Source organism: Phyllobates terribilis, unplaced genomic scaffold, assembly GCF_046119375.1.
Source record: "Phyllobates terribilis strain yellow unplaced genomic scaffold, ASM4611937v1 Scaffold_12__6_contigs__length_324123572, whole genome shotgun sequence".
Taxonomy (NCBI): domain Eukaryota; kingdom Metazoa; phylum Chordata; class Amphibia; order Anura; family Dendrobatidae; genus Phyllobates; species Phyllobates terribilis.
This window is the reverse complement of record NW_027362772.1, coordinates 63200497-63227099: the sequence shown is the minus strand read 5'-3', so window position 1 is coordinate 63227099 and position 26603 is coordinate 63200497. Positions and strand designations below refer to the sequence as shown.

At 43.4% G+C, this 26603-nt stretch overlaps 1 protein-coding gene across 1 annotated transcript in view; it reads left to right on the top strand.

Moving 5' to 3' along the window:
* Nucleotides 1-20267, top strand: part of TMEM145 (transmembrane protein 145) — a 59738-nt gene extending 39471 nt beyond the window's left edge. The window contains exons 2-15 of the mRNA XM_073655853.1: nucleotides 3999-4073; nucleotides 5851-5928; nucleotides 6008-6094; nucleotides 7860-7961; nucleotides 8079-8163; nucleotides 8541-8612; nucleotides 9391-9459; nucleotides 9650-9730; nucleotides 12147-12225; nucleotides 12441-12534; nucleotides 14082-14254; nucleotides 14977-15097; nucleotides 15627-15818; nucleotides 15998-20267. Of these exons, the coding sequence (XP_073511954.1) occupies nucleotides 3999-4073; nucleotides 5851-5928; nucleotides 6008-6094; nucleotides 7860-7961; nucleotides 8079-8163; nucleotides 8541-8612; nucleotides 9391-9459; nucleotides 9650-9730; nucleotides 12147-12225; nucleotides 12441-12534; nucleotides 14082-14254; nucleotides 14977-15097; nucleotides 15627-15818; nucleotides 15998-16234 (1545 nt within the window). The 3' untranslated portion in view covers nucleotides 16235-20267. The remainder of the gene's footprint in view (nucleotides 1-3998; nucleotides 4074-5850; nucleotides 5929-6007; nucleotides 6095-7859; nucleotides 7962-8078; nucleotides 8164-8540; nucleotides 8613-9390; nucleotides 9460-9649; nucleotides 9731-12146; nucleotides 12226-12440; nucleotides 12535-14081; nucleotides 14255-14976; nucleotides 15098-15626; nucleotides 15819-15997) is intronic.
* Nucleotides 20268-26603: the final 6336 nt, after the last annotated feature.

Here is a 26603-nt window from a genome sequence, read left to right as displayed (position 1 = left end):
GGAATGTGGCCTGGATGTGAAAGTCCAGAGGACAAGACAAGAGCGTAGTCAAAGACGTAGTCAAATATCAGAACCAAGAGTCAGACAACAAGAACCATCGAGACAACCTAAAGGACAAGGCAGGAGTGTGGTCCGAACCTAGGCCGAGACCAGAATCAGGAGCCAGCAGAGTAGTCAATGATGACACATAGGAATGATATGCACCACAATTACCAGGATGATTCTCCTTAACATCCCCTTGCCTGAGCCATGGCAGAAACCATGAGAAGGACGAGAGGAACTGTCCAGTACCTAGCAACCTAAGAAGACTTGACACTGTACCCGAGCGAAACAAGTAACCAGTAGAAGGCTTTGCATTTTGTGGTGTTGTGGAGGGAGCCAAATTCTACCTGTTGGTGCCACACAACCATTTTTAAACATGTTCACCTTATGTATATACTAAAATGGTCCTAAAAGGGATATCTAGTGTAAATGTTTCCCCATGATGCTTTGGCCTTTATTTTGGCATTAGTATGTTGGGACTTGTAGATCCACCACAACCTACAGTACAGACCAAAAGTTTGGACACACCTTCTCATTTAAAGATTTTTCTGTATTTTCATGACTATGAAAATTGTACATTCACACTGAAGGCATCAAAGCTATGACTAAAACACATGTGGAATTATATACTTAACAAAAAAGTGTGAAACAACTGAAAATATGTCTTATATTCTAGGTTCTTCAAAGTAGCCACTTTTTGCTTTGATGACTGCTTTGCACACTCTTGCCATTCTCTTGATGAGCTTCAAGAGGTAATCACCCGAAATGGTTTTCACTTCACAGGTGTGCCCTGTCAGGTTTAATAAGTAGGATTTCTTGCCTTATAAATGGGGTTGGGACCATCAGTTGTGTTGTGCAGAAGTCTGGTGGATACACAGCTGATAGTCCTACTGAATAGACTGTTAGAATTTGTATTATGGCAAGAAAAAAGCAGCTAAGTAAAGAAAAACGAGTGGCCATCATTACTTTAAGAAATGAAGGTCAGTCAGTGCGAAAAATTGGGAAAACTTTGAAAGTGTCCCCAAGTGCAGTTGCAAAAACCATCAAGCGCTACAAAGAAACTGGCTCACATGAGGACCGCCCCAGGAAAGGAAGACCAAGAGTCACCTCTGCTTCTGAGGATAAGTTTATCCGAGTCACCAGCCTCAGAAATCGCAGGTTAACAGCAGCTCAGATTAGAGACCAGGTCAATGCCACACAGAGTTCTAGCAGCAGACACATCTCTTCAACTGTTAAGAGGATACTTTGTGCAGCAGGCCTTCATGGTAAAATAGCTGCTAGGAAACCACTGCTAAGGACAGGCAACAAGCAGAAGAGACTGGTTTGGGCTAAAGAACACAAGGAATAGACATTAGACCAGTGGAAATCTGTGCTTGGGTCTGATGAGTCCAAATTTGAGATCTTTGGTTCCAACCACCGTGTCTTTGTGCGACGCAGAAAAGGTGAACGGATGGACTCTACATGCCTGGTTCCCACCGTAAAGCATGGAGGAAGAGGTGTGATGGTGTGGGGGTGCTTTGCTGGTGACACTGTTGGGGATTTATTCAAAATTGAAGGCATACTGAACCAGCATGGCTACCACAGCATCTTGCAGCGGCATGCTATTCCATCCAGTTTGCGTTTAGTTGGACCATCATTTATTTTTCAACAGGACAATGACCCCAAACACACCTCCAGGTTGTGTAAGAGCTATTTGATCAAGAAGGAGAGTGATGGGGTGCTACGCCAGATGACCTGGCCTCCACAGTCACCAGACCTGAACCCAATCGAGATGGTTTGGGGTGAGCTGGACCGCAGAGTGAAGGCAAAAGGGCCAACAAGTGCTAAGCATCTCTGGGAACTCCTTCAAGATTGTTGGAAGACCATTTCCGGTGACTACCTCTTGAAGCTCATCAAGAGAATGCCAAAGCAGTCATCAAAGCAAAAGGTGGCTACTTTGAAGAACCTAGAATATAAGACATATTTTCAGTTGTTTCACACTTTTTTGTTAAGTATATAATTCCACATGTGTTAATTCATAGTTTTGATGCCTTCAGTGTGAATGTACAATTTTCATAGTCATGAAAATACAGAAAAATCTTTAAATGAGAAGGTGTGTCCAAACTTTTGGTCTGTACTGTATATCGTCCTACTTGTTCTGCTTTCCGCATTCTCTCTTTTTTTTTTTCTCACCATTCTTTTTGGGATCTTTCCCAGTCTTTACATCATGGTTGTCATAGAAACCACCGAGCCAGAACTAGTTTCCTAGCAACTGTTGTTTAGATCATGGTCTCCCAAATATCAAAAAAAAGGGGCTCCTTACTACTTATATACTTATGGCGGTTGGTTTAATAAAGGGACGCGGTGTCCTCGGGGCAGGATTACAGACGACAACTTTACAACGTAGAGGGACAGAAAGGCAAGAGGTGGAGGAGGATTTTCTGCAGGCGCGCGGTGAATGACTCTTTTGTCTGCCTTACTGCAGAGCTTTCTAGAGAAATGCGAAGCGAATATTAACATATCTGAATCCAAATAGGTTGTTTGTTTCTATTTATCAAGGAAAACATATACCACACTGCCAAAAGTATGGGATCACCTGAAGATGAGATTCCTAGAGGGCTCCAAAACCATGAACATTATTTGAGTTGGTCTTGGCTGGTACCCCTTTCCCATGTACAATGCTACCTTCACTCTTTTAGGAAGTGATTACAGTAAATTTCAGCAAATAGGAAATAGTAATCATCTCCTTCACCCACAAGAGACCATGGGGTCCCAATAGATGTTGACTTGATCTTAAGTCTCTCTTTTTTCCTACAGGAGCGAATAGAGTCTTCTGATGTGGTGGTCATTAGCTGCTTGTCATGGATGGCATATATTGTGCACCCTTTAAAAGAGGATCTGTCACCAAGTCAAAAGTGGCCAGTGTTTCCTCATATTTTATTTCCACTTCTCCCCTGTGTATTCCATTTTTTATTTTTTTTTAATCCGCCATACGGTTCCAGAGATATAGGCCTTTTTATTTACTACAGATTTTTTAGTCTTTACTAAGGGGGCGTGGCTCACATGATCCTCGGGGGCATGTCTTCAGGCTGCTCTGCATAATTACCCTGCGAGCACCGCCCCCTTAGAAAGGCTCTAAAAGTGAACACTAAATAAAAAGGCCCATAACTCTGGAACCACATGGCAAATTTAAGTCAAACAAAAAAAGGAACAATCATGGGATCAGCGAGAATAAAATAAGAACAAAACTGGACACTTTTGACCTAATGACGGGCCCCCTTTAAGGACAATTTTTTGTTTTTACACTTTCATTTTTTTCTTCCAAGAGCCATAAATGTATTATTTTTCCTTCAACTTGTTTTTTTTGTGGGCTGAGTTGTAGCTTTGATTGACACCATTCATCTCACCATATAGGGTACTGAAAATCGGGGAAAAAAATTCCTAGTGAGATGAGATGATGAAAAAAAAATGTAATTCTACTATTGTTGTTTGGGTTTTGTTTTCATTGTGCTGTAAAAAATTATTCTCTATTTCAGTACGATTACAACGATATGAAACCTGTTTTTTTTTAAAATGGTTTATTTTAATGGCTTAAAAAATTCTGATGTTTGTAAAAAAAAAAAAATTTGGTTCGTGTCACCATTTTTCAAGACCCAAAACTTTTTTCATTTTCCATAGATGACTTGTTTTTTTTATGTGCCGATCTGTAGGTTTTAGTCATTCCATTTTGGTATGTTGATTGTTCTTTATTGAATGAAATGGCCAAGCATAGGGCTTACAGGACGCTGGGGGACAACCCTTGTGGATAACACCGGTGGGTTACAAACCTCCATCCTGTGGTGCAGACACAATAAAGGGAACAGAAACTCAAGGCAACCCATTACCTACTATTCTTTGGGCTAGACGTTGGGAAGGAAGACGGTCTAAGTCTGTCTTTCGCATTTTGCTGACGTTTTATATTCTCTCTTCTCTCGCAGGACTGGGTCTTCCTCACACGATTCTGCTTCCTATCAGATTTCGGACGCCTCGAGTTTAGATTTAAGTATCCGGAGGTGAGTAGCCATAAAGTCGGCTACGAGGGGTGGATCATTGACGGATATGCCAAGAAATAAATGTTTAGCAAAATTGTTTACATATAAGCGTCCCATTTATATAAAACAGTCCATTAATGACCCCAAAATAAATACAGACCCCAGACAAGATCCTATGAAGACCCCAGACCAGGTCCCACACATATACAAACCTCAGACCAGATTACCTAAATAAATACAGTCCCCACAGTAGATCCCTAAACAAATACTACAGACCTCAGACCAGACCCCCAAAATAAATACAGACCCCAATCCGGGTGCTGTAAACAACTACAGACCACAGACTAAATCCACAGACCTCAGACCAGAGCCTCTAAATAAATACAGACCAGATCAGATCTTCTAAATAAATACTGATCCTATATCAGACCTACGTAGATAATTACAGACCCCCTAAATAAATACAGACCCTAAACCAGACTCCCTAAACAACTACACATCCCAGACTAGATCCATAGTTGGATACTACAGACTCCAGTCCAGCCCTCCTAAATAAATAAAGACCCCAGACCAGCCCCCCTAAATAAATACAGACCCCAGACCAGCCCCCCTAAATAAATACAAACCCCAGATCAGATTTCCTAAGTAAACACTGACCCAAGATCAGTCCCCATAGATAATTACAGACCAGACCTCCTAAATAAATACAGACCCCCAAACCAGACTCCCTAAACAACTACAAACCCCAGGCTAGATCTGTAGGTGGATACTACAGACCCCAGACCAGCCCCCCTAAATAAATACAGACCCCAGATAAGATTTCCTAAGTATACACTGACCCTAGATCAGTTCCAGTAGATAATTATCACAGACCTCAGACCAGACCTCCTAAATAAATATAAATCCGAAACCCCTCTAATTAATTATAGACTACAGACTAGACTGGCAAATAAATGCAGACCCCAATTCAGATACCCTAAACTAATACAGACCAGACCAACTAAAGTAATACAGACCCCCAAACCAGACCAGTAAACAAATACAGAACCAAGATCAGAGTAGTAAAATACAGAGCCCAGATAAAACATCTTAAATATACACATCCCCAGATCAGACCCCCTTAATAAATACAGATCCCTGAACCAGCCCCCCTATATAAATACAGATTGCAGACCGCACCCCTAAATAAATACTAGGGACTCCTGACCAGAACCTCTAAATTATTACAGATTTAAGACAAGAACCCCTAAATAAATACCGACCAGTATAACTGAAGGAATTACCTACTGTACAAATACATGCACCTATAGAGGAGTAATAGGACCACTATACACAATTACCAATGATTTGACCACCATCCATAATAAATCTTAAGAGTCATCTATAGTAAATTAATGAGTGATGATGAGTAATGGGCTCCTCCACTCCACATTCCATTGCACGTTTCGCCTCTGTTTCCTCAGGGAATTGTGTTTTTACATAGCTTACACAGAAAAAAACTGCTATACCAAACCAAGAGTGACCTGTTGAGTGGATCAGAGAGACCATTGATGGCCAAATCTTTGGTAATGGACTCTACTTCCCTCTGCTCGTTCCTGCAGCATGCAGTCCTCTTCATCAGTCCTGCTGTCAAGACATTGTTTTTGGTGATTCCATGGATGTGGAACATCGGGGTGAAAACTGAGTCTACTAATGGCTACATGGGTTGTTTCACAGCTTTTCTTGGAAACGGTCAAAATAGAATTTTTCACGATAGGGAACGGCACAACTGTAACAAGGATTTGCTTCCTCTCCACAGGCTAAATGCTGCCAAAACATCCTGCTGTATTTTGATGACCCATCCCAATGGCCGGCCGTGTACAAGAAGGGGAACAAGGTCAGTTGGAGCTGGGTGGTGTCTCGGGGTGTATCTGTTGGTTGTATTTTGTAGTGATGACGGGACTTCTCCCTCTCAGGACTGTCTGATGAAAGAGTCTGTTATCCGACCGGAGAACAACCAAGTCATTAACCTGACCACACAGTACGTCTGGTCCGGCTGTCAGGTGAGCTCTTCGCGCTTTTCTTCTCCATATCTCCTGGACTTCACCTAAATTCTCTAGGGTTCTTACGTGAGAGGGAAGACTTGGGGTAAGTTCTCCCAAACCTCTTGTCCCTCCACTGTCTTGTGCCTAGGGGTTTCCAAGATTTATAGATCTGTGCTCGCTGCCAGTGACTACTAACACTTTTATTTACACTCAGAGCCAACAAACCTGTAAATTTGTAGTCCTGAGAAGTATCCAGTCTAGACAATGCTCTGTGAGCTAAACAGACTGGACTCCAGGCTGAAAAATTGTAGAAAACTAACAGAGGAGCATGCATGGCTTATAAGTCTCCTCACCCTGACATGCTAGGCTTGGCTTGTCACTCTCCACAAGGTGAAACATTACCCATTAGCAAACTACCGGGAATACTTGTTTATTTAGCTCACAGAGCATTGCCTAGACTGGATACAACTGAAGCCATCTCTTGCAAATGGTGAAGAAATGAAGCAGAAAGTATATTACAAAGTTGTAGAACTTTTCATTTGTATGGTGATAAATGCCTTCCCGAAATAAGATATAATAGTACATCCGATAAAGGTTCCTCCTGTCTAGAGGGGGCTCAGGAGCTGTGTTACACAGCCGGCATCTGCATGTAACTGCAGTGACTGGAGTTTGCTCCGATCGCTGCAGTTTATCCATTTGAATGCCATGATCAATCGCAGGGGTCCCATGGCTTGTCAGGCCATCCAGGGGCCTCCTAAAGACCCCCATGGCTACCATCTTCGTCCTTTTGTGAAGCCCAATCTGTGGATGACCTTCAAAGGGGAATATAATTTTCTCTATATACTACCTATATACTACAATATACTCTTAAAACAAGCGATAAAACAATCACAGGTTCCGTAATAATAATTTTTATTTCTATAGTGCCAACGTATTCTGCAGCGCTTTACATTTCAAGTCCCCTAATGGAACTAAAAAAAAAAAAAGTTTAAATAAAAAATGAAAAAAAAAAATAAATAAAATCACACCATGATTTCTTTCATTAAAATAATAATAAAAAAATCTGAAAAAAAAGAAACAAAAATTATAACAATAAAATAAACATATTTGGTATCGCTGCATCTGTAAAAATCCAATCTATCAAGATATATAATTAAGTAAAGCAAATGGTAAACACAGTAAAGAAGAAGAAAAAATGAAATGCCATTTAAAAAAATGCACTAATAATAAGCAATAAATATGTTGTATGCACTCCAGAAAAATAATATAAACTTCAAGCTCGTCATGCAGGCACCAGTGATGGTGCTTCCTTCGACCTTATAAGCAACACAAACCAATTTTTTTTATTTTACAAGTATCCAATTTTTTTAATCATTTAAAAATGTATACAAATGTAATATCCATGGAAAAATAAAAAAAAGTTATGGCTTTTGGAAAAAGGGGAAAAAAACGAAAATTAAAAAAACGAGATTAAAATTTACCTAAAACTAGGATTTTTAAAGTTTTTTTCTTAGAACACTTCAATCTCCTGAGACTCCCACTGATTGCTGAGAAGTGCGCAGCTCGGGAGGCAGAAGCATGCCCGAGCAAGCGTACGGAGTTCAGAATGGATTCAATAGAAAGCCTATGACTTTGGACTGTATTTGTACTCCTTGTGTCGACAGGTTTACATTTGGGTAGAGGACTCCTCCAAATATCAGTTCCTTCCCCCTTATAACCTTCTTATTTGACCTGCTCCAGTTAGCGAAGATACTTTTTCTGATCTTGAACCCTTTGCTCACAGGTGATAAAGGAAGCCGGACAGAGCTACCTGAGCTGCAACAGTGGGAGAAGCTTCCGATCGGTCCGCGAGCGATGGTGGTACATAGCGCTGAGCAAGTGTGGGGTGAGAAGAGCGAGGGTTTAGCGGCAAAGCAAAGGGTCTACTTTTTGGATTTTACCTTTTTACGTTTCCGGTATTGGCTATGATATATGACGTCTCTGACGCTGTCCCTTTCTGTAGGGCGATGGTCTGCAGTTAGAATACGAGATGACCCTTACAAATGGCAAATCGTTTTGGACCAGGCACTTCTCGGCGGATGAGTTCGGTCAGTATACTAATTTTTTTTTGTAATGTCGAAATGGGGCTGATTTGGTGCAGATCCTATATATCAGTGGCATTCAACTGAAAAGGACTTCTGAGTGGAGCATTGAGAATTCTTCTGCCCAGCCTATCATCTCTTACTGAGACCACACCCACAGAATCTGATTGGCTGAGTGTCATCACAGTGCTCTACACAAATGTCCTTTTCAGTCGGATGCCATGAAAAGTACAGAATCTCTCAGTAAAAGGGAATAAACTTAGTGTTTGGAATTAAAAGCGACCAATCTTGCCACAGTATATATGTAAGGACAGTTATTTGTTAGCTGGGGGTTACTGCAACAGTTTGTAACTAATAATGCTGTCATTGATTATTTTATGTAGGGATCTTGGAGACTGATATCACCTTCCTTCTGATCTTCACCATCATCCTTTTCCTGTCCTGTTATTTTGGCTGTAAGTATATTGTATGCTGCGTTGTGGATTTAAAGGGTAGATGTCTAAATGCTAAATCATCCCCATTCTTACCATAACTACAAATTTAAGACTCAAACATTATGGGAAAAGACCCAAAAAAGAATTTGTTGAAGTTTTTTTTTTTTACACTTGTGATCCCAGTTATATCCTGCTAAAACATACAAAAGCATCGCCACCTGCTGGCCAGAGTGTGTACTACTAGCAGTTTATTTATACTGAAAGAAGTGCAGTGTCATGCAGCGAAAAGTGCTGGTGTTGAACAAAGCAGCCATACTGCATCTATTTCAGCTGCTGTATGTGATCATAAATTAGAGTTTTGGGTGCATTTTACGACATTAAACATCCTAGTGATTATGTAAGCACAAGTAATAAAGGGGTTGCCCCTCTTTGTAACCATTTTTTTTATTTAAATGCATGTATTTGGGGCTAAAAATCACTTTTGCAATTGGGTTTTATTCAAACTTTCAACTTTCATGTGGTCTGTGGTCATAAATCAGCTGAGAGGAGCTAAAAAAAAGACATAAAAGAGTTACAATCTTTCTCATTGGACCCTGAAAATTAGCTCACTGATGGATTCTCAGTTAACTCATTCTGCAGCCAGCAATTGACAATGCAATGCAGAGGCTGTAGAAGTCGAACGGTACAAAATTTTTAATGAAACCCAATTGCAAAAATGATTTCTAGGCCAAATTACATACAGTTACATAAAAAAGTCCCATAAGGTGGACAACCCATTGAGATTATTTTATCTCTCCAGATATACTACGAGGACGGCAGCTTCTGCACACCACATACAAGATGTTTATGGCCGCGGCTGGAGTAGAAGGTGAGTTACATATCTTTTTTAGACGCGGGCTTCACACTTGTGTCGTATCCTATATGCCTCTTGGCGCTATAGGTGTACCTATATATTGTATATGACTATAGAAGGGATGGTATAGTGTAAGATCATGTAATGGTAAGTCTGTCTACGTTATGTAGTAGAATAATATTGCTAACATCATTTTTTCTCCTAGTGCTCAGCCTAGTCTTCTTCTGTATATACTGGGGGCAATATGCACAGGATGGAGTGGGGAGCCCCAGTATTAAAGTACTAGGTTTGTATGGTGATTTTTTTACTTTTAATGTTTTGCCTAAGACGATGTGTAATCGGGTTGAATCACTGGACCGATCCCTTTAAATTACACTTTTATGGTATATCCTAAACTTATAGATGCTATTAAAGCAATGGTCCTAATTTTAGGGAATCCCGCCAACAACAAAAAAGTACCATATATCATCAGTATAAAAGGTCTGTTATTGTACATCAAAAATGTGAAAAACGTTTCCCAATATCTTTTTTCTAAGTTGAGATATGATCGATTGAAGTTAAAGGCCCTGAGGCTTGAGGCTGCACTACTGAGAGATATCAGATATCAACCTGTGTACAATATACAATGTTGCCATGGAGAAAAATATGTCAATATTTACAAATTATCAGTTATGGGAGTGTATATGAAGACATTTGCACTGACACAAAAAAAACATTAGCATGTCTCAGTAGTGCAGCCACAGGTTCTCGGCCTGTAAATTCAAACTGTTATATCTCGGCATAGGAATGAGATATCTCTATACCGTCTTCACTAGTGATGTATGCTCGCCACTGCTCGGTACTCGAGATGCTAGGAGCTCGCCGAGTACTTGCGCGATGCTCTGACGGGAGCTCGGGTCCCCGTCCTGCATGTCTGGCGCTATTTAGAGCACCAATCATGCAGGGATTGTCTGCCACTCACTGTAATGCCACAGCCATGGTGGTTGTGGCATTACAGTGATTGCCCAAATCGATGGGAACAGTGTTCACAGTGAAATATGAAAAGCCGGCAATTCATCAGCGCCATACACCGATACCCGACAATTTAGAACAGAAAGAATAGAGAATCACACATAGATTAGATAGATAGAAACATGTCAGTCACATATATAATAAGTACAGTGACAGTGTTGCTTACTGTACTTGTCATTTAGTGTTAAAATAAAGGATTTATTAAAAAAAAATTGGCGTGGGGTTTCCCGTAATTTTAGTCTCTAGCGGAGGCATTATAAGCTGACATCAACCCCAGCCCTATTACCCCACTGCCACCGCTACAGGGCAGTGGGAAGAGCGAGGCTAAGTGCCAGAGTTGGCGCATCCTATGGATGCGCCATTTCTGGGGCGGCTGGCGGCTGGTGTTTCTAGCCTGGGAGGGGCCCAATAATCATGGCACCCTTCCTGGGTTATTAATTGCTAGCTATTAAAATAGGAGGGACCCCACGTCATTTTTTTTGGGGGGGTCCCCCATTTTAATAGCTAGTAAAGGCTAGGTATTCAGCTGGGGGCTGATATTAGTAGCCTGGGAAGCTCCGTGGGTATTACCCCCTTCCCAGGCTTCAAACATCTGCCCCTGCCGTCTGCTTAACCTCCGCTAGAGAATAAAATTACAGGGAACCCCACGCCAATTTATTTTTTAATAAATCCTTTATTTTAACACTAAATGACAAGTACAGTAAGCAACACTGTCACTGTACTTCTTATATATGTGACTGACATGTTTCTATCTATCTAATCTATGTGTGATGCTCTATTCTTTCTGTTGTAAATTGTCGGGTACTGTTTATGCCGTTGCTGAATTGCCGGCGGCTTTTTTAAAGAGACGGGTGCATGAAAATCGGAGGGTGTTCCAAGTGCCCTGATATGTTTTACATGCACCCTCCTATATACCCTGCCTGCCTGTCTGCCTATATATTCTGCCTGCCTGACGTTTAATTGATCACTGTTCCCATCGATTTGGGCAATTTTTGACCTTCTGCAGACCGCCGGGGGGGACCGCCAGAAAAATGCTTGAGTTTCCCATAGACTTACATCGGGCTCGTTGCTCGGGTCGAGCACCCGAGTATTCCAATGTGCTCGACCCGAGCTTCGAGCACCCGAGCATCTTAGTGCTCGCTCATCACTAGTCTTCACCTTTTTAACGAACAGTAAGTGACCTTTACAGAATTTTAAGGTGACATCCTTTTTAATACCTTTATGTAAAGGTAGAGTGCGAAACATGATCATTTTCGATTTACTTTCTTTTACAAAAAGAAGGAACTTGATGATAGTCTTTATTTAAAGGGGTATTAGCAGGTGTACCCCACCAACTACTATGAAACATTAGGTTAAATTTTTCTTTAAAGGGGTTGTCCATCTTTGGTGACATTTGTTTTTTTACTTAAATGCATGCATTTGGGGCTAAGAATCATTTTTGCTGTTGGGTTTCTTTAAAAATTTTGCCCTTTTTACCTTTTAAAGGCCTTTGAGTGGCACTGGCTGCCGAAAGAGTTGACTGTGAATCTATCAGTGAGCTCATTAAGATTGAATGACAAGAGAGTTTTTAACTTCTCGGGGTGTTACATATCAGCACACCCCATAACTAATTACTACAGAGTTGTACACGGTGGTGTAAGGTCTCATGTAAGGTCTACGCGGATGGACTCACTTGCGTTTCTCTGTTGCAGCCAAGCTGCTGTTTTCCGCCAGTTTCCTCATCTTTTTGCTAATGCTGATTCTGCTGGGGAAAGGCTTCACAGTGACAAGGTGAGGAGGCTCCCAGGAACATGGGAAATCTCAAATCATGCGCCCCCTGGTGGTTAGTTAGCAAATGTAGTAAAATATTGACAAACCTTACATTGGGTAATACAAAATTAAATATGAATATGCCAGCGCCTCCCTACCAGAGCTGCAAAAACTACTCAAAAAGGTGCGGCTAATGAAAAAATAGTAAAAAAATAACATTTGTTTTGTTATTGCAGAGGACGCATCAGTCATCTGGGCTCCATCAAGTTGTCTGTATACATGACGCTATACACGGTGACCCACACGGTGCTGTTCATACACGAGGCACAGGTAATAAACGTCATCAGCCAAGAGTCCTATAGTAACTGAATAAATACAGCATATATTAGAGGTGAACAGGACCCTGGTCCAACAGGAGCATCAGTAGTCCGTGGCTGCCTCCTTACTTGCTCCTCCGGCCTGCCACAACGTCACCATTTTTGCATGACGCACAGAAATCAATATTTGGTGTGACCACCCACTGGCTTCAAAACAGCATCGATTCTTCTAGGTACACTGGCACAAAGTCAAGGATTTTCTAGGATTATAGTCAGGTGATAACCATCAATTTAATATGTAGGTCGAAATACAGCAAATAACAGAAACAGCTGTGTAGGAAACTTAAAACTGGGTGAGGAACAGACAAACTCTGCTACAAAGGTGAGGATGTGGAAAACAGTTTCTTGTCAAACTTCATATACCATGGCAAGGCTGAGCACAGCAACAAGACTCAAGGTAGTTATACTGCATCAGCAAGGTATGTTCCAGGAAAAGTTTTCAATGCAGATTAGAGTTTCAAGCTGTTCACAAACTCTTTTGAAAAAACACAAAGAAATCTGCATCAGCAAGGACTATAGACAAAGTGGGTGGCCAAGGAAACTTTGTGCAGTTGATGAAAAACATCATGTTACTTCCTTTCAATAGCGGAAGATGTCCAGCAGTACCATCAGCTCAGAACTGTCAGAAACCAGTAGGACCCAGCTACACCCATCTACTGTTCGGAGAAGGTTGACCAGAAATGGAAAAATTGCAGTGAAAAGCCAAACCTTCGACATGGAAACAAGGCCAAGCGACTTAACTATGCGCTAAAACATAGGAACTGGGGTGCGGAAAAATGGCAGTAGGTGCTCAGGACTGATTAAATATTTGGCTGTTACAGAACGCAGTTTGTCACTGAAGGGCTGGAAAGTGGCACAATAATGAGGATCTACAGCAACAGTGAAGCATGGTGGAGGCTCCTGCAAGTATGGGATTGAATTTCAGCAAATTTTGGGGGGGGTTTGGTCAGGATTAGTGGTGTCCTCAAGGCTGAGAAATACAGGCAGATACTTATCCATCATGTAATACCATCTGGGAGGTGTCTGATTGGCTACAAATTTATTCTGTAGCAGAACAATGACCCCAAACATCCAGTCAATGTCATGAAGAATGAGGAGTTTTGGACGTGATGATCTGGCCCCCATAGAGCCCTGATCTCACATCATCCAGTCTATCTGGGATCACATGAAGGATTTGCACAAGCTCATACACAGAAGGTCTGTGGTTAGTTCTCCAAGATGTTTGGAAAAACCTACTGCCGAGTTCCTTCAAAAACTGTGTACGAATACTGAGTAGAAGTGATGAAGGCGAAGGGCAGTCACCAAATATTGATTTAGATTTCTCTTTTCTTCATTCACTTTGCGTTTTGTTAATTGATAAAAATAAACTGATAACACTTCTATTTTTGAAACATTCTTACTTTCCAGCATTTCTCCAAACCTACAGTATATATGTTTATTGTACCATGGTATTGCTAAATAATGTCGCAATAATATATTGGACCACTTTTGTCTTCACAGTTTTTTGATCCAGCTCAGGTCCTGTACACGTACGAGTCTCCGGCAGGTTATGGGAACATTGCCCTCCAGTTTCTTGCCTACATATGGTTCTGTTATGCCGTCTTGGTGACACTAAAGCATTTCCCTGAGAAGCAGGCTTTCTACGTCCCCTTCTTTGCAGCCTATACACTCTGGTAGGTATCGGCAGCCTCTGCACTGGTTGAACCTGTACAATACATCTGTTGCGAGAGATACCCATATGTAGTCAATTTGCATATTTAATTTCCAAGGAGAGCATACATGACTTATAAGTCTCCTCATTCTGACATGCCAGGCTTGGCTTGTCACTCTCCACAAGGAGAAACGTTACCCCTTAGACTCCATATGTGGGCAAAATACAGCTAAAAATAGCATTACTTACTAAATACATTGGAAATACAGGTTTATATATTAAATTATCTTATAGCGTTTACCAATGGACATAAATCAGGAGAGACACTGAACTCATTGTAAAGTGAGGAGCCTCAGAAAGAGAAGGAAGGATAGCGCGGGGGTTATATGTTAGTATGAAGCCTGGGTGACTGTGACAAAGTGGCCTCTGTAAAATTGCTAAAAAATGGCTCCTGTAATTTAGCTGCTTCCTGGATCCAACAGTTAGCTTGTCGGCTGGTCCCGCTGTGTAAATGTATTGCCAGCTTTAGCCTAAAAAAATGGCTTAACTTGATTGGCTGGTAATGATATCAGTCTATAGGATGGGTCCGGTGAAGGTCTTGGAATGTGGTTTAGGATTTCCCTGCCAGGCAGTAGGGTAAATCTTGTGATTCTTCATTTTCGGGTCCAGTTATAACAGCACTACGCAAGCTGGGTTCCAAAATTTCTATCTATGTTTGAACGCCTTCCGTGCCTCTCTTCTCAGGTTCTTCGCTGTGCCTGTCATGGCTCTGATTGCTAATTTTGGAATCCCTAAATGGGCTCGTGAAAAGATCGTAAATGGGATCCAGCTGGGAATACACCTATATGCACATGCCGTTTTCCTGGTGAGTAGTCGTTCTCACAGATGTAAGTCTTCTTTTATGTACATGCCATTTTCCTGGTGAGTAGTCGTTCTCACAGATGTCAGTCTACTTTTATGCACATGCCGTTTTCCTGGTGAGTAGTCGTTCTCACAGATGTCAGTCTACTTTTATGCACGTGCCGTTTTCCTGGTGAGTAGTCGTTCTCACAGATGTCAGTCTACTTTTATGCACATGCCATTTTCCTGGTGAGTAGTCGTTCTCACAAATGTAATTGTACTTTTGCACTTTTTTTAACAACAATATTTGACTTGTATCGATGCATCCCGAGATCCATGGCACTTTTATTTTCTGTCGATAGAGCTGTGTGAGGACTTGTTTTTTGCAGGTACGAGCTGTCACTTTTTGCCACAGAGAACTTTTTTTTTCTAAAAATATTCTCATCTTCTGCTCTCTGACGGTCCTTGGTGATTGGACTATAAGATGTGACATATTCACTGTTTTACCTACTTGGTTCACTATGAATTTATCACGTTCCGTTTCTTACATTTAGATAATCACGAGGCCGTCTGCAGCCAATAAAAACTTCCCGTACCACGTGCGCACCTCGCAGATTGGCATCATGGAGCAGAGCACAGAGAAGTTCCCCCATCATGTGTACGGAAATGTCACTTTCATCAGTGACTCCGTTCCAAATGTCACTGAGCTATTCTCTATTCCAAGCAGCAATGGCAACACCGGAGCGGTGAGTGTTAGGATATTGCATTCGATTGCACCATGTTCTGGAAGATTTTCTGGGCTTTGGTATATATTTTTTACAGAACATTATCAGTTTTCCGATTTGATGTAAATCAAGCACAATAATCATGACATGATATGAGTATGACATATTGACAAATACTTTTTCTTGTTTTGCCCGCTCAGATCAATAAACCAGTTCAGTATCCAGTGACCCTGGGTCAGTGCTATTCCCAGCTGACATCCGATCCTCATCACGTTATCACCCCTCCGTCACTAAATGGAGCTCCTGGAAACCAGAAAGTGCCAGTTGGAGAGACACAACTCGGGGGACTCCAACAACTTCACGCCCCTCAAATTCATCAGCAGAATGGATTCCCTGAATACTTTAGTATACGCTCAGCGGGCCCTCAGCCAATGTAGACCCCATCACTGGAAAGAGAACCTGCAGTCCTAGTTAGGATGGGCCATAGCGAACTTACTGAGCCGTAAAAAGTAGTTTCATAGGAATAATTTCCTGAGCCAGGAACCATAGGATGAAAGTGTGTGAGTGCGTGCTCAACTTGTTAGTTTATCTGAGTGTGTATAAATGTGTTTATAATGACATATCCATGTGTATATATTTTCATACTTCTTTATGTATGTTGGTGTGTGCATGTACATAGATATACAGGACAAAAAATAGTTATGTGCCTACGTATGTTGATATGTGCCTCTGCCTCGGCTATCGTCTCTCACATGAACAGTGTTTTAGATTTCCGGAATCCCGTCTGTAATGTCTTTTATTAATTTTTACCGAATTTGTTTTGTGTTTCTAGTTTTCAGTTTACATATTCTTCCATTTAATACCCTCGCATTATAGCTGTTTGCCAACTGTCATTCTCTGTGTGTTATTGCATGCAGTTTTCTGGTTCTCTCAGTTCTATTTCATGTCTTATTATTGTCTACAGTCTCGAAATTTTCCTTTTCTGAGTATGTGTTTGTGGTTTCCTGGTTGTTTCCATTCTATCTGTGTACATTCCATTGTTCAGTTGTCTTCTAGATCATCAGTGGATCTCTAGGTAGATTCTCCAATTACTCTTTCTAAAAATCGTACAATTAACATCTTCATTCCATCCTAACGTAGCCATCACTTCGGGACTGATTTATCACTTCTCTGTCTAGACCATCTTTCTGGATTGCTCCATCTCTTCATTCCATTAGCTTATAATTACCTCAAACTGTCCATCGCAGTTCTTTTTTTTATAATCATTTACTCTCTTATCTACATTTCCATTTCAATGCCTTGTGCTAAATTTCTTTTTGCTTTTTTCTATTCAAGCTTCTCTATTTCAGTCTGCGTTTTGGTGGTTTCATCTGTGTTTTTATCTCTCAATGCTCATCTAGTTTTTTTCTGGTTCTAGTTTCGCTTCTCTTCATTTCATGTGTCCTTTCCAATATTTCTTCATTCTCTGGTTTTCTGTGACTCTTTTTTGTTTTATCTTCCTTTTGATATCTGGTATACTTTCCATTTTATGTTTCTGTATCAGCAGTTGTTTCATTCATTTTCTTTGATCATGTCCTATTCTGTTTGTCCACACTCCTCCTTACCTGTGTTATTCTTTGTGTTATTTCTTTCAACTCTTCATTTCTTCTGTCTTCTGTCTTGCATCCTTTCCCAGTCTGCTCTTCTCCAATGTTCTTTATCATTCCATTCCTAGTTTTGTTTCTTGCATCTCTCCATTCGTTATTTCTTCAGGTATGCCTTCTTTACCTTTTCAGTACTTTTTTCATCATTCTGTCTATAGATGTTCGTATCTTTTTTTGTATCTCTACATTTCTTCTGTCCAGTTTTGCATTCTTTCCCATTCTGTTTCTATCCAGTGTTTTTAACCCCTCCATTTAAGGTTAACTACTCTGTGTATGTTGACGTCAAACTACCTTTGAATTCACACTTAGTTCATTCCTTTTAGAGTTGTTGCCTTTTCTTAATGCTGTTTTATTTTTGCTCTTTATTGCAATTTTATTCCATTATGGTTAGCTCATTGTATATTTCAATATTGAATGTTTTTGCTAGACTGTTTTTTTTCTTCAACGCTTATCTATTTTTTTCTAGTTTCACGTCTCGTAATTGCATGTGTCATTTCCAATATCTCTTCATTCTCTGGTTTTCTGTGACTCTTGTTATCTTTGTTTTCCTTCTGTTCCCTTCTATACTTTCCATTTTGTTTCTGTATCAACAGTTTATTTCATTTTTTTATCATGCCCTATTCCGTTTGTCCACAGTCCTCATTCTGTGTTATTTCTTTCAACTCTTCATTTCTTCTATCTTCAGTCTTGCATCCTTTCCCAATCTGCTCTTCTCCGATGTTCTTTATCTTTCCATTCCTAGTTTTGTTTCTTGCATCTCTACATTCGTTCTATCTTCAATTTTACCTTCTTTGCCATTCTTTTTTTTCCAGTATTTTTTTCGTCATTCTGTCTATAGATGTTTATATCTTTTATTTGTATCTCTACATTCCTTCTGTCCAGTTTTGCATTCTTTTCCATTTTGTTCCTATCCAGTGTTTTTAACCTTCCTATTTTAGGTAAGATACTTTGTCTATGTTGACATCAAACTACTTTTGGTTTCCATATCTGAATTCACACTTAATTAGTTTTAGAGTTGTTTCCTTTTAATTCTGCTTTTATTTTTGCTCTTTATTGCAGTTTTATTCAACTATGGTTAGCTCATTGTATATTTCAATATTCAATGTTTTTGCTAGACTGTTTTTTTTTCCTCTTTTTTCCTCAACGCTTATCTATTTTTTTCTAGTTCAAGTTCCGCTTCTCTTCATTTCATCTGACATTTCCAATATCTCTTCATTCTCTGGTTTTCCGTGACTATTGTTCTGTCTTCCTTCTGTTATCTTGTATACTTTCCATTTTATATTCCTGCATCAGCACTTGTTTCATTCATTTTCTTATCGTGTTCTATTCTATTTCTTACAAACTCTTCATTCCTTCTGTCTTCAGTCTTGCATTCTTCCCAATCTGCTCTAATTCAATGTTCTTTATCTTTCCATTTCTACTTTCTTTTCTTGCACCTCTCTGTTCGTTCTGTGTTCAGTTTTGCCTTACCAGGTAGTTTTTGTCCAGTATTATTTTTCTTGATTCTGTCTGTAGATGTTTGAGTATTTTATTTGTATCTTTAAATTTCTTTTGTCCAGTTTTGTATTCTTTCCCATTCTTTTCCTATCCAGTGTTTTTAACCTTGCCATTTTAGGTCTGCTACTTTGTGTATTTTGACATCAAACTACCTTTGGTTGTTACCTTTTCTTAATTCTGCTTTCTTTTTTGCTCTTTATTGCAATTTTATTCAACTATGGTTAGCTCATTGTATACTGTAATATTGAATGTGTTTGCTATATTGTTTTTTTATTTTCATTTCATGAGACATTTTTCATTTGATGTGGCATTTCCACTAGCTCTTCATTCTCTGGTTTTCCTTGACTATTATTCTGTCTTCCTTCTGTTATGTTGTATACTTTCCATTTTATGTTCCTTCATCAGCAGTTGTTTCATTCATTTTTTTGATCACGTCCTATTCTGTTTGTTTAAACTCCTCTTCTCTGTGTTATTCTGTGTGTTGTTATTTCTTGCAACTCTTCATTCCTTCTGTCTTCGTTCTTGTATTCTTTCTCAATCTGCTCTTCTTCAATGTTCTTTATCTTTCCATTCTAACTTTAATTTCTTGCATTTCTCCATTCGTTCTCTCTTCAGTTTTGCCTTCTTTCCCAGTCATTTCTTGTCCAGTAATTTTTCCTTTCATTTCTGTCTATAAATGTTTGTATCTTTTTTTTTCTTTTTTGTATCTCTACATTCCTTCTGTCCAGTTTTGCATTCTTTCCTATTCTTTTTCTATCCTGTGTTTTTAACCTCCCCATTTTAGTTAAGATAATTTGTGTATGTTGACGTCAAACTACTTTTGGTTTCCATATCTAAATTCACACTTTTCTTGCCTTTTCTTGATTCCTTTTTTATTTTTGTTCTTTATTGCAATTTTATTCAACTATGATTAGCTCATTGAATATTTCAATATTGAATGTTTTTCGCTAGACTGTTTTTTTTTCCAGATGTACAAATGGGTTGATGTAGTAAAAATTTCAGGCGTATACTGAATAGCAGTTTATAGAGCACATATAAGTAAGGTATTGGCATAGCACTGGGGGTATTATTAGATACTCTGTTACAAAGTGTTCTGAGGCATGATTTCTAGCCATTTCCAATGCATAATATCTGATTTTTTGCTTATTTTTATAGTGAAACAAAACAGCCAAAAGCAACGAGATTGTATTACATTTTTACTGCAGTGTTACAGATGGTCTAGTTGTCAATGCACAATCTGTATATATAAGTAATACCAAGTGAATTTCTTGGGATAACTGTATAGATGGCATGCTAGCCAATGCATGGGTAACAAAAAAAACACTAAAACGAGACCCTGCTTAGTTACCAGTGAAGATTGTCTTTCTCTGTCACTTTTAGCCTGCAGAAAAAAACAGATACACATATTTTGGCCTGTTCAAGGTGTCAGCTATACAGAATTTGGTCATAACTTAAAAAAATGCATAAATTACATCACTTGACTTTACTGAATGGATGATTCAGCTCAGTCTAAAAGGTTTCTGCCTTTATTACTTATATTACAGTATCTGTGACAGGTCTTCTTTGCCCCATATTTTGCTGCTAGAACGGTAACTTGTTGTCTTTGCAATGCTATTCTTAAAAAGAAAAGTTATATTTCGCTCTGGCAGAACCTATCCATACATACTGCACACAGAATGACAAAGGTGTTAAATGACTTGCAAAATAAATTTCATTTTTATATTCAAATGGTCTGTTATTATTTTCTTTTATATAACTGAAGCAGAAAGGCTCTTCAGCGGAGATGGGGATGCTTTCTGGACGCCAAAAGCAAGATTTTTGGAAGGATAAATAATATATATTGATTGGAGAATTTTATTCTAAATTTGAAAATACATAAATTGCACCCATCTCAAAGACGCGCTAGGCACCTGCGTACTCCGCTTAGCCTTTGTAACATACCTGGCGGCGCCCTTGCATGGTGGTCCATCTCCCACTGTGCAAGAGCGCGCACTTGATCTCCAGTCCAGAATGTCTCTCTGGCTTCCCTCCATGCTGTCTGTTTGTGTCTGTTTCTGCTGCTTAAGGGCGGCGCCCGATCACTTCCTGCTTTTTGTACCTGCTGTGGGTCACACCCCTTGTGCGTCCTCAGCCTATTGCTGTCTGTCACCTGGTATATAACCCAGCTGCTCCAATCAATCCCTGCCTGAGCATAGTGTTTCATTCAGTGTGTGCTTGCACTCTGAAGGTGCCAGGTCCCATTCTGTGTTCTCTTGTCTGCCTATCCTGGAGGCTGTATTTCCAGGCCTGTCTGAACACGCTCCTAGCCTGTTCCTCCTGCCTTCTAGGGGCCGATTACCTAGACCCGCTCCTGTATCTTGTCTGTCCTGTCTGAACACGCTCCTTGCCTGTTCGTCCTGCCTCTCTGGGGGCCGTATTCCCAGACACGCTCCTGTATTCCGCTGCAGTGTCGGTCTCCTCCGTACACTCAGTTCCAGTCTGAACTCTCTCCTATCCTTTACCTGTTTTGCCTCTATGTCCGTTCCCTTCCTTTTTCTGCAGAGTCTGAACTCGTACCTAACTCCTGCTTGTTGTCTCTGTACTCCCGTTTGTGGTCCACTCGCTACTTCACTGCAAGTACCCTGTGGGTATCTGGCTCTGCCTTTCCCTTCCTCTCTGTTCCGTGTGAACAGAGCCCTGTCCCCCCTGCTCAGCCTTGCCTGCTTTACTCCTTTGCTCACCGCTCCGGCGGTTCTAGCCTGCTCTGACTCCTTTGCTCACCGCTCCGGCGGTTCTAGCCTGCTCTGACTCCTTTGCTCACCGCTCCGGCGGTTCTAGCCTGCTCTGACTCCTTTGCTCACCGCTCCGGCGGCTTTAGCCTGCTCTGACTCCTTTGCTCACCGCTCCGGCGGCTCTAGCCTGCTCTGACTCCTTTGCTCACCGCTCCGGCGGTTCTAGCCTGCTCTGACTCCTTTGCTCACCGCTCCGGCGGTTCTAGCCTGCTCTGACTCCTTTGCTCACCGCTCCGGCGGTTCTAGCCTGCTCTGACTCCTTTGCTCACCGCTCCGGCGGTTCTAGCCTGCTCTGACTCCTTTGCTCACCGCTCCGGCGGTTCTAGCCTGCTCTGACTCCTTTGCTTACCGCTCCGGCGGTTCTAGCCTGCTTTGACTCCTTTGCTCGCTGCTCCGGCAGCCTTGCTCCGCTCTGACCCTTTTGCTCACTGCTCCGGCAGTCTCGCTCCGCTCTTATCCTTTTGCTCACTGCTCCGGCAGTCTTGCTCCACTCTTGCTCACCGCTCCAGGCGGTCTCGTCCTGCTTTACTCTTGCTCACTGCTCCGGCAGTCTCGCTCAGCTCTGACCCTTTGCTCACCGCTCCTGGCGGCCTTGTCCTGCTCTACTCTTGCTCACCGCTCCAGGCGGTCTTGTCCTGCCCTGTTCTCGCTCACCTCTCTGGGCGGCCTCACTCTGCTGTGTTTGTCCGCCACATCTGTGGTTCTGTTCCTGAGTCCCAGTTTGTACTGGGTCCTATCCCGCCAGTGTCCCTACCTGCTAGTGCCTCCCTGTCTGCACTCTAGCTGTGCTTGCCTGTACCCCTCTGCCTGTATTGTTCCTGAGTCCCAGTGTGTACTGGGTCCTATCCCGCCTGTGTTCCTACCTGCTAGTGCCTCCCTGTCTGCACTCTAGCTGTGCTTGCCTGTACCCCCCTGCCTGCATACCCGCCTGCCTGCATACCTGTCGTGCCTGCCTATACCCACCAGTCTGTGCGCCAGCCTAACCAGCCTGTTCCTGTATTCCCCTGTGTGGGTCAACAGCCGTGTCCGGGGTCTGTCCTGGAGTAGCACCTGGTCCCTCTGCTCGGTTCCTCCTGGGTGCACTGGCGTCGTATGCCGTCGTGCGACCCTGGTCGGATCAGGTGAATACCTAGTTACGCCCCTCCAGGCATTCACTCTCCGGCACGGTCCAGTGGAATCACACGCACACGCCGCTCAGCCCGGGCGTGTGCATTACAGCATGCTCAGGCCATGGTTCCCGTTGAGCCCCACGGCCTTCGCTCTCTGAGATGTTTTCCAGCGAATACGTGCATTAAAAATAAATAATTTTTTTTTTCCTTAGCTGAGTTCCAGGCGAATTACGCACCCGTCCAGATGGATCTATCAGCTCTCGTTCCTGCGGATCCGCCACGTTACTATGGGGATCCAAGACAGAGTCGTGCATTTGTGGAGCAATGCATGCTACACTTCAAGTTCTACCCTCTATGTTTTCCCACAGATCGGGTTAAGGTGGGATTCATGATGTCTTACCTAGCGGGTGATGCCTTGAATTGGATCATTCCCCTATGGGACGCACAGGATCCTATCGTCCTAGACATAATGGCCTTCCTGGTGGCCTTTCTAATGGTCTTCGATGATCCTAACTCGGAGGCTCCTGCTGAAGCTTCACTTCCCAGTATCCCGGAGCAGCCCCGATGGGTAATGTGTGTGGGTAGCGCAATAGTCCTCCAGCCCAATGAGACTACTGCCCACCCAGAATCCTCACAGGGTGACTACACTCTCCGGAATACTTCTCCCAACCTCAAGAGGCAGTCCAGACGTGCTAGACGTAGAGGCAAGCCGTCACGCTAGGGTCTGTCCTCCCTGAGACCTCCTGACCCCAACCTTGAAGTCCCGACTGAAGCTTCATCTCCCTGTATCCCGGAGAAGCCCCAACGGGTAATGTGCGTGGGTAGCGCACCAGTTCTCCTGCCCGAAGAGACTACTGCCCATCCAGACTCCACACAGGAGAACTTCCTGCACCCGGCATCAGATGCTTCACCCACTTTAACCGGTGTGCATGTCCAAGGATGCTCCGAAGCTGTGATTACCTCAGAGTCTGTGCACCTCTACTACCTGGCGGAGGACCCCCAGTTGCCTCCTGAATCCTCCGGGATACCACTCGATGACAAATGGAGACTTCTCTACACCTGGTACTCGATACTTTGTCCGCTCCGTCCTGTGAGCCTGACAATGGGTACCCCAAGGTGGTAGTTACCCCTGAGTCTCTACACCCCTCCGACCAGGCGGAGGACCTCCAGTTGTCTCCAGAACTCTTCGGGGTGCTACCTGGTAGCGAAAGGACAGAGACTCTCCTATACTCTGTACCTGATACCTCGCTCGCTTCGTCCAGTGAGTCCAACCTAGTGTACTCTGAAGCAGAGGTTACCCATGAGTCTCTACACCCCTCCGACCAGGCGGAGGACCTCCAGTTGTCTCCAGAACCCTTCGGGGTGCTACCTGGTAGCGAAAGGACAGAGACTCTCCTATACTCTGTACCTGATACCTCGCTCGCTTCGTCCAGTGAGTCCGACCTAGTGTACTCTGAAGCAGATGTTTTCTCCGAGCCTCTGCACTCTTCTGACCCGGCGGAGGACCTCCAGTTGTTTCCTGAATCCTCCGGGGTACCACCAGATAACAAAGAGACAGTGATTTTTCCTCATCCTGTACCTGATAACCCGTCTATTTCTTCCTGTGAGCTTGACAAGATGTACCTCGAAGCAGAGTTTACCCCCCAAGTCTCTGCTCCCCTCCAACCCGGTGGAGGACTTCCAGTTGTCTCCTGTACCCTCTGGGGTGCCACCTGAAAATATGTGGAGAGAGACTTCCTTGTGTGCTGTTCCTGGTACTCCACCCGTTTCGTCTGTTGCTGAGGATGGCTGGATAGGAGGTAGCATCCTCGCTAACCAGATGAGACCAGTTTTTCCTGTGGACAGTGGGAGTGATCTCCTTGAAGTGAAGGATTGGCCCTCGAATTCCCTGCGGAAGATTCTGGCAGGCCTGAAGAAGAGGGGGCGTAAGGGGGGGGGTACTGTAACATACCTGACGGCGCCCTTGCATGGTGGTCCATCTCCCACTGTGCAAGAGCGCGCACTTGATCTCCAGTCCAGAATGTCTCTCTGGCTTCCCTCCATGCTGTCTGTTTGTGTCTGTTTCTGCTGCTTAAGGGCGGCGCCCGATCACTTCCTGCTTTTTGTACCTGCTGTGGGTCACACCCCTTGTGCGTCCTCAGCCTATTGCTGTCTGTCACCTGGTATATAACCCAGCTGCTCCAATCAATCCCTGCCTGAGCATAGTGTTTCATTCAGTGTGTGCTTGCACTCTGAAGGTGCCAGGTCCCGTTCTGTGTTCTCTTGTCTGCCTATCCTGGAGGCTGTATTTCCAGGCCTGTCTGAACACGCTCCTAGCCTGTTCCTCCTGCCTTCTAGGGGCCGATTACCTAGACCCGCTCCTGTATCTTGTCTGTCCTGTCAGAACACGCTCCTTGCCTGTTCGTCCTGCCTCTCTGGGGGCCGTATTCCCAGACCCGCTCCTGTATTCCGCTGCAGTGTCGGTCTCCTCCGTACACTCAGTTCCAGTCTGAACTCTCTCCTATCCTTTACCTGTTTTGCCTCTATGTCCGTTCCCTTCCTTTTTCTGCAGAGTCTGAACTCGTACCTAACTCCTGCTTGTTGTCTCTGTACTCCCGTTTGTGAGTTTGTGGTCCACTCGCTACTTCACTGCAAGTACCCTGTGGGTATCTGGCTCTGCCTTTCCCTTCCTCTCTGTTCCGTGTGAACAGAGCCCTGTCCCCCCTGCTCAGCCTTGCCTGCTTTACTCCTTTGCTCACCGCTCCGGCGGTTCTAGCCTGCTCTGACTCCTTTGCTCACCGCTCCGGCGGTTCTAGCCTGCTCTGACTCCTTTGCTCACCGCTCCGGCGGTTCTAGCCTGCTCTGACTCCTTTGCTCACCGCTCCGGCGGTTCTAGCCTGCTCTGACTCCTTTGCTCACCGCTCCGGCGGTTCTAGCCTGCTCTGACTCCTTTGCTCACCGCTCCGGCGGTTCTAGCCTGCTCTGACTCCTTTGCTCACCGCTCCGGCGGCTCTAGCCTGCTCTGACTCCTTTGCTCACCGCTCCGGCGGTTCTAGCCTGCTCTGACTCCTTTGCTCACCGCTCCGGCGGTTCTAGCCTGCTCTGACTCCTTTGCTCACCGCTCCGGCGGTTCTAGCCTGCTCTGACTCCTTTGCTCACCGCTCCGGCGGTTCTAGCCTGCTCTGACTCCTTTGCTTACCGCTCCGGCGGTTCTAGCCTGCTCTGACTCCTTTGCTCGCTGCTCCGGCAGCCTTGCTCCGCTCTGACCCTTTTGCTCACTGCTCCGGCAGTCTCGCTCCGCTCTTATCCTTTTGCTCACTGCTCCGGCAGTCTTGCTCCACTCTTGCTCACCGCTCCAGGCGGTCTCGTCCTGCTTTACTCTTGCTCACTGCTCCGGCAGTCTCGCTCAGCTCTGACCCTTTGCTCACAGCTCCTGGCGGCCTTGTCCTGCACTACTCTTGCTCACCGCTCCAGGCGGTCTTGTCCTGCCCTGTTCTCGCTCACCTCTCTGGGCGGCCTCACTCTGCTGTGTTTGTCCGCCACATCTGTGGTTCTGTTCCTGAGTCCCAGTTTGTACTGGGTCCTATCCCGCCAGTGTCCCTACCTGCTAGTGCCTCCCTGTCTGCACTCTAGCTGTGCTTGCCTGTACCCCTCTGCCTGTATTGTTCCTGAGTCCCAGTGTGTACTGGGTCCTATCCCGCCTGTGTTCCTACCTGCTAGTGCCTCCCTGTCTGCACTCTAGCTGTGCTTGCCTGTACCCCCCTGCCTGCATACCCGCCTGCCTGCATACCTGTCGTGCCTGCCTAT